This window comes from Ammospiza caudacuta, chromosome 1, assembly GCF_027887145.1.
Source record: "Ammospiza caudacuta isolate bAmmCau1 chromosome 1, bAmmCau1.pri, whole genome shotgun sequence".
In the NCBI taxonomy this organism is placed as follows: Eukaryota; Metazoa; Chordata; class Aves; order Passeriformes; family Passerellidae; genus Ammospiza; species Ammospiza caudacuta.
The window spans coordinates 17159153-17167269 of record NC_080593.1 but is presented as its reverse complement, the minus strand read 5'-3'; the positions used below and the strand labels follow the sequence as shown (position 1 = coordinate 17167269).

At 41.6% G+C, this 8117-nt stretch overlaps 1 protein-coding gene across 9 annotated transcripts in view; it reads left to right on the top strand.

Annotated features, from left to right (window-relative positions):
- The first annotated feature begins 1546 nt into the window (after nt 1-1546).
- The window catches only part of ACBD5 (acyl-CoA binding domain containing 5), a 30332-nt gene continuing 23761 nt past the window's right edge, over nt 1547-8117 (top strand). For 7 of the 9 annotated variants that reach the window (XM_058820819.1, XM_058820811.1, XM_058820853.1 and 4 more), the window contains exons 1-3: nt 1726-1960; nt 3093-3213; nt 4635-4707. In XM_058820819.1, coding sequence (XP_058676802.1) covers nt 1885-1960; nt 3093-3213; nt 4635-4707 — 270 coding nt within the window. In that variant the 5' untranslated portion in view covers nt 1726-1884. Of the gene's footprint in view, nt 1583-1725; nt 1961-3092; nt 3214-4634; nt 4708-8117 lie in introns of those variants that run through there. The other 2 variants (XM_058820835.1, XM_058820808.1) reach the window with 2 other exon arrangements.

The following is an 8117-nucleotide window of genomic DNA, read 5'->3' as shown; positions in this document are numbered from 1 at the left end:
TGCAAAATATATAAAGACATCTATTAACAATGCTAATTAGTAATAAATATGATCATTAAAATTAACTAGTGATTTGTGATATGTTCTCACAAAATGTTCGTCAGTGCTCAAAATTTGCCTCTCATTTGCTATTTCATGCTTGTGTCAGAGCATGATGATACTGATTATTTTGGGCTACTTCAATTACCTCATTCTGGATCTGCAGATCTTACACCCTCACACATCTTCAGTTCAAAGAGGGCAGCTTCTGTTTCTGCACACAGCCACTAAATAGGTTGTCATTTGCATCTCTTCTAAAGCCTACTTCCAGTGAAAGTCTGGGAACATTCATTATAAAAATGCAGACTGCATTTCTCTTAAATCAATTAAAAGGCAAACATCATTATAGATTGTGTCGGATAAACAGAATTTACACATCAGCTGGCTTCACAAAAGGCTCCTAATTTTTGTATTACTTTTGAAATTAACTCCTTGCATGCTCAAAGAATACAGAGACCCATTTATCTTCAAAAAGCACTTCTCTTTGATCTGAGCTTCTGTTATTCCTACCTTCATGGATAAAAAACATGATAGATCTTAGTATGAAGCTCACAAGTACTTTAGAAATCTAGCACTCAAAATGAAAAATGCAGAGAAATTATTCTGTAACATTCAGGAGTGGAGCAGTGCTCAAAACACGGGTTCATCATTTGCCCAGTGTGGGGAATCCTATCTGAACACCTCTGGAATTGTCAGCTTCTCTGCAGCAAAGCTCTCCCCAGGCCAGCTGGCTGCTGACCTTGTAGAATGCACTAGCTCAGCAGAGCTGGGGCTGATCTGCTCTAATTCCCTCTCTCTGGAGCTTTTCTTTCCCACCAGAGGGCATACACTGTGAGCACACAACTGCCTTCAGAGGAATTTAAAATATATATTGTGTACTAGATAAATGAACTGACTGAAATGCCAAGTTTTTGGACTCAATTCATTCAATGGGGCTGTTAATTCATCCTGTTGCTCACTGGGTAAATTATTCCATTTGCTACAAAAGCAGTTGGTTTAGCATACTTTTGTTTGACTTTGCAGAGTGCTGGATGCGCAGTGCTTTTGAATAAGGACATTCATTTATAAGCTACCGAGCTAACTGGTAGTACTGTGCTGGTATTCACCCACATCTCTGGATACCATGGAAATAGCTGCTCCCTGGGTTCTAGGCATGCCTAAAATTTTAATGGAAATAGGAGTCATTCAAACTATTTCAAAAAATGTGTCTACAGCGGTAATTTAGGTGAATTGTGTGTGACTAGGTGCGGGTATGAGGACGGCTGTGAGGAGGGGAGGCAGCAGCACAGCAGGCTGCCAGGTGGTAAGTGTCCTGAAGATAACTGAGGTCCATAAAACGGGTGGAATATGGCAATGGCACGTTTTCAAATTTCCCCGTATTGCAGCAATACAAGCACAGGGGAGAGAGGGGAGGAAGAGGAAGGAAAGACAAAGAAACTACGTTTCCCGTCGTGCCCCCGCGGCCTCGGGGCGGTGCGGGAGGAGGGAAGGGCAGGGAGCTGCTGTGGGAGACGTAACATGGGCGCCTGAGGCCGGGGCGGAGGTCGGGCTGGGCTGGGCTGGGCTGAGCTGAGAGCGGGGCTGGCCGTGGGTGCGGGGCGAGGCCGGTCCGAGGTGCTGGGCGGGCTGTCCCGGCCCCGCCGGAGGGGAGGGTGCAGGGGGGCGGGGGGCAAGGCCGAGGCCGGGACCGGTCCTGGTGGAGCTGGGACTGGGGCTGGGTACGGCCCGGCTCCTCCCGGCACCGCTCCCGTGCAGGCGGCTGCGGCGGGAGCGCTGAGCCGAGCCGAGCCTGCCCCGCCGGACGCGGCCCGGCAGCCGAGCAGGAGGCGGTGAGGGGCCGGGGCCATGGCCGAGACCGGCTCTCTGCACGCCACCAGGTTCGAGGCGGCCGTGAAGGTGATCCAGAGCCTGCCCAAAAATGGTGAGTGCGGCGGGAGGGTCCGGCGGCAGCGGCGCCATCGGTACCGGGCGGCTCCGGGAGCGGGCAGGGCCCGGCGGGCGGCGGGGCTCGGTCGCGGGGGCTCGGGGTAGCGGGGCCGCCCCAGCAGCCCTGGAGAACCGCTGCAAAGCTCGGCATTAGTGCTGCTCCCCGCCTGTCGGGGGAGCCCCGGCTCGGGGGCCTTCTGAGCCCTGCCTGGAGCTCCTCAGCCGGGCGCCTGGACCGGGGGATCTGTCAGCTCCCCGCGATCTCAGCCTCCCTGAAACCCTGAAGTTGCTTTAACAAAGCTGTTACCGTGAGTTCCCCTCTGCTGAAAGAGTTAACAAAATGGAAAAGGAAAAAAACCACAGAACTTATCCTTTTGATAAGAGCTGTGATAATTTTAAAAACATTTATTACATACACCATTAATTCTGGTGTAAAGTAAAATCGGATGTTTTTGAGGTAAATGTCACTGTAAGCTTTTAATTATTAGAATCCAACCTCAAGCTACTTGATTTAGTGGATTGGTTATGAATCTTCCCTGCTAGCTGTTAGTTTTATATTTACATTTTTTACCTGTACAAAAATGTGTTCCACAAAGGAAGAAGAGAAACCAAATCGGGAGGTACGGTGAAACTTTTACTGAAAGTTGTCAAATACCTAAGGTAAACAAAAACACTGCAGAGGGCCGTGGTTTGGGTTGTGTTTATTTGGATTTTTTTGTTGTTGTTTTTTAACTTCTGGAGGCTCGCAGTAAGTTACCATTTGTTAACAATAAAGTGACTTGCACGATACTTTGTTTACTTAGAGCCAAACGTGTCCCTTTAAACTGAGTGAAAGGACATCGGCTTGATGTTACTTATTACCTTTTTTTATTCTAATTGTGGAGTTTGACCTTAGCAGTAGGAAAGGTTATAGTCCTTTAAACTACATCTGAAACTTGCTGTTTGTATAGTAAATATTTTCAGTGGTGCTGGTTCTCAGATAAATGATGTGAAGATGTTCTCTGTTGACTTATACTGTACTGCTTTAACAGGCTGCAGGCTGTTTTCTCACAGAACCATTAGGCTTGTAAAATACTCACTAATATTCTTGATGACACTTTAATTGTATTTTAAAATGTTTTCACTAGGTTCATTCCAGCCAACGAATGAAATGATGCTCAAGTTCTATAGCTTTTATAAGCAAGCAACCCAAGGACCCTGTAACATTCCTCGACCTGGATTTTGGGATCCAATTGGTAGATACAAATGGTAACTTTTCATGAGTTGTTGTTTTGGGGATTTTTTTTTTTATGTTCAGAAGACTAGCACTTGCAGAAGGAAACTCTCTAAATGCTTCATTTTTTAAATAAAAAGAACATTTACAACCTTTTATGCTTTAATTAGTTTTCTGTTGTATTCTAACTCAGATAATTGATCACTTCTCAGAGTTGCAGGTGGAAACGTTCCCTTGGATTATGCAGGTGGTCAGGTTTTTCTTGGACAACCACCATCATGGTACCTCTGCAGTGTTTATCCCGTGTTTTGCAATGAAGTCTTAGGTGCTCTGAAGAATAAGTGATGTGGAGGGGTGTCTGGAGCTCTTCCTTGAGTTTTCTTGTGTGATGTGAGCCTGAAGTAAATAAGTGCTCACTGGCAACCACTAATATAGCTTTGGGCTCTTGATGGGGAGGTTGGCTTTATGTCTTTCTGGTTTGTCTGCTCAGTGGCAGGTCTTCCCACTATCTGTGTTTGCCTTGGCCTGGGAAGAATTCTGATTCACCAAATTGCCAAGTTCTCTTTGAGAAGCCAATGTGAAGGTTTTGCTTGTAATATTTTAATGATAATTTGTCCTGAAGAACAAATATTATCGTTGTCTTTGTGGTCGTGGTATTCTTAGGAATCTGTGAAAACATTATTCCTAGGACTTTTTTCTCCTTCCTCATCCTCCCCAAGGCAGAGTGCAGGGGATAGACTAGGGCTGGGAGCTTTCATCCACCTGGCTGGTTGTAGCTGGAATGTGAGCCACCAACCTTGGTGGTTTTTGATGAGTGGGACAAGTACTCTGGAATGTCAAATAATGTGTGAGACTGAGGAACTGTTTTATTGCAGTCTGTGGTCTAGAGATGCCTTGTGCAACACTAATAAATTTGGTTAGAGTTTGCTGTCTTGCAGAGTTGGAGAGGGGAAGATTTTATTTAGGTCATAAGTAGCTGCTGTGGTAACTATTTGCCTTCTAGGCTGATGTGTCTTTCCCCAGCTGCTAAACTCAAAAAAGGACAGATTTTCCTTGTGGCTTATTCTACCTCAGTGACAGCTGTTTGTAAGTGCTGGCTGAGGTATCTGGGCCTGTTTGTTTTATACAGCACAGGATCTTAAACACAACTTAGTCAGAAGGGTAACACATGTGTCTTTTATCTGGGCTTATTTACAACTTACTGGGTACATAATCATAGATAGTCAGTGAGGAACTCTTCAGTCCCCAGTCTGTTCAGTTTGTTGCTGCTTCTTCCACTGTGTGATTATCTTAGCAAATTATATATTTGTACTTAAAAATTAATGTGAATCATTCTTGCGTTTTACTTGTATCAGAGTAACTTTGGACATTACATAACTGACCTACTTAAGGCCAAGTTGAAAAAAATCCAGTTTGCCCTAAAGATACTGAAGGTGTATGTGACTTTCTTTCCTAGGGATGCTTGGAGTGCCTTGGGAAACATGTCCAAAGAAGATGCCATGATAGCCTATGTTGATGAAATGAAAAAGGTATGTTTACTAAGGAAGAGATTTTCTAGAAGAAATGTTACAGGAATAGAGGAATGTGAGGGGAGTCTTGCTGACTGCTGCTGCCAAAGCTCCAAATGAGTTATCCCCTATGTGAACTGTTACATTTCAGTACTATGCTGTTTGGCCTGTGGGGAAAAGAAAATTACAAAGTTCCTTCAAAACACAGAATTTGTGTTGTTTTCAGAGAAACATGATAGCTATAGCTGATACAAAGCTTAAATGGCAAAGCTAAAGAAAGTGAAATACTGAAATAATGGTAAAGGGGGCATTAAGGGAAAAAACTGTACTGCACAGTGCCTCAGTTCTTAGAGCTGAGAGAGGTAAGTGATCCTTATTCTGGAAAAGAGACTAAAGCAACTTTCCAGAAGAATTTTAGGAGAAAAGGTCTCACTCTTATGACAGAAAACATTAATATAATCCAATATATAAATGTAATAATTTTCTATTTTTCAGGAAGAACTTAGCAACCTGAATTTTCTGTACTTGTTACAAAAATATTCCATGAATGTTATAGTTGCAGTGATACTATTAGCATTGAGTCACAGTTACCATATTAAGCAGGAATTGCAGCATTAACTAAAGTAAACAGAGTTAAAAGTTTCATGTCATTTCTTAACTAACTCTTTACACTGCAGTCTTTTCTCTGAAACTTTTAGAGATTACTTTTCCAGTTTAAAGATTATTTGATGTCAATCTGAACAAAAGTATAGTTGGAATCTATTATTATAATGAGGTTTGAATCAAAGTGAAAAAGTTCTACTCCAAATACACTTGCTTTTTTCTGAGGCCACTATCTTGACACCAAACTCTGAATTTGTTTAATGGGCAATACAACAAAAATTTTTACTAGGCAAGGAGCTGGAGTCTGATTTGCTATTCTTTTTCCTGTCTGTAGTTCTGGTAATTTAGTTCCTGCTGCTATTACTGTATCTGCTCTAAACTGGAAAATAAGCAGCTCCAGAAAACCCAGAAGGCCAAATACTGTTTGTTTGATTAAAAATCCCACTAAATTTTAACAATTCCTTTGAATGTGTGCCACAAGGTTTAGTCTTTCATTTCAAACCTTGAATTCAATATGTGTGATATTGCAGTAGATTACCTCATGGGTTTTTTTCAGTGCAATAACTGGTTTGGTCAGGACAGTAAAACCAAGTGAAACTGCAATGTTTGTTCCAAAAAAACTCTAGTAAGCCTCCTGTGAGGACGTTTGCTTCCTTGGCCCTAATGAACCATAAATATTCTGCTTCTGTGTGGATTATGTGTAGGGAATAGAGAGCAGATGACTTCCTGCCTTTCTCAGCTTTGAAACTGGGGAATCTGTTTACCCTGCTTTGGTGCTGTTTCAGCTCTCACATTTGGAATCCTAGCTTCTGCTTTTCTATCCCAATTGATTCTACTTGCAATGTCAATGGAAGTGCATTTCAGATGGATCCACTGGGTTGTTCTATCAGCACATACTGCACTAATTCTCATGGACTTACTGTGGCCAGTCTGCTGTTGTCTGAGGGTACAAAACCCCACTTGTATGCTGATATCCCAGGACTGTGTTTAAGGGTGTATAAGCCTGCCATATTCTCCCAGCCCTAAGGCATTCCCTGGCATTTGCACATTGTGTTTGGGCTATGCATGCATCAGATGACCCTGTTCCAAAGTCCCAAATTTGTTTTGGGGTTTTTTCCCTCCTTAATGTTGCAACCTTGAAAATCACAGTTGGGAATGTGTCTGGGTGAGCTTTATGCTGATGAGAGATGAGCACAAATGTATTATTTTTAGTTAAAATAAACAAAATGCGCCCGAGCTCAGACTCAAGGTTAGTTTGTTTCAGGTAGCATTTCTGAAATTTATTTTGCAATGCTGTTTAAATGAATTTGTTTACATTTCAGATATATTGTTTTCTTATGTATTACAAATAAGTGATATCATAGCATGAAGTGTTAACACTATGTGGTGTTTCTAATTTAAAACATGAGTATATATATGAATTGTGTGACATCCAAGGAAAACAGTAAATCAGGGTACATAATAACTTATTTTTCACTTTGAATTTTTGAGATTGCTTATTAAGCCTAGTGGCTATAATAAGCAAGCAGTTACTTTTGCTGGTGAAAGTATTTTCTCTTTTTGTGCTCACCTAAAAGCTAGCAGTTAGAAAAAAATTCTAAGTGCTATAAGTAGCACGGAATATATTGAGGTCTGTTTAGAATACATGAAGGGCAGTAATGTGCAGACATCACAGAAATGCATCTGTGAAACAGTTTACAGAGCTGACTAGAGCAATAACTGCATAACAAATACAAGTCTATTCTAGAAAAGGCTTCTTTCTCTCAATGTTACTGAAATGAAAAAATCGGCAATCACAAAACTGTTCAATCTGTGTTTCATATCCAGCTCTGTGTATCTGAGTATTCCTCCCTAACAAAGACAGAATGAATTACATACACTGAGCAGATCAGAGAAGTGGCAGTGAAACTGCAGGTTGATAGAATTGTTATCTCTTGGTATCCTTGACTGGTTTGCAAGTGTTGACTTGCTAGGTGTTGACTTGCCGGCCTGGAGCCCCTGCTCTGTGCAATAATGCTGCAGCTTTTGCTCCTACTGCTTGCTGGTGTGCTGGGTGCCTTTGAGCAGCATGTTCTGTGGCAGCATGTACCTTCACCTGTTGCTTTCTTGGTGCCCCTTAGGAGGAGGAGGTGCACTGTAGCTGTTAGTTTGCTTCAACCTGTGTTTTTACCTATAGCTATTGCTACTTTTAAAATATGATAACTAAAAATGTAGAGGATGAAAGAGGAACAAAGCTATTGGCAAAAAGGTTATTTGAAAGGACTTAAACTAGAATGGGACAGTAATACCATGTGCCTTAAAAATAGTATCCAACTATTGAACCTCTTCTCTTTAATTTATTTTAGATTGAAGATTATGCATTCCTACCATATGATCAAAGATACTGTGTTTGTAACTTAAAATGAAGAAATGCTCCAAATGACTTCAAGAGCAGAACTTGGTTCTAGTTTGTTCTTCTTCTAAGTGGATCTTTGTGCTGTCTCAGTTTTGCTGTATTATGCCCATATTTTTGTTTGGGACCTAGAAGGACCTAGTAGAGCACTTTTGATCTGCTTCTTACATTGCATTGAGGGCAGCAGGGTTTGACAGTACAAAGAATCCTCTAAGACAAAAAAGTTTTTCCATTTTATTTTTTCTGTGGAAAGACTTGTCTATAAAACAGTTATATTGGCCAACAGCAGCCTGTTGAACTTTGAGATGGTTTAATTCAAAATTGAAGAAATAATGGGTTTCAAGGTTTACTAATAAATACTGTGTCAAGCCTGTGTTTTAGTGTTGGCAAATGCATTAGCTCTCTCATCTCATCTTCATCTGAAAAAAATTAATAT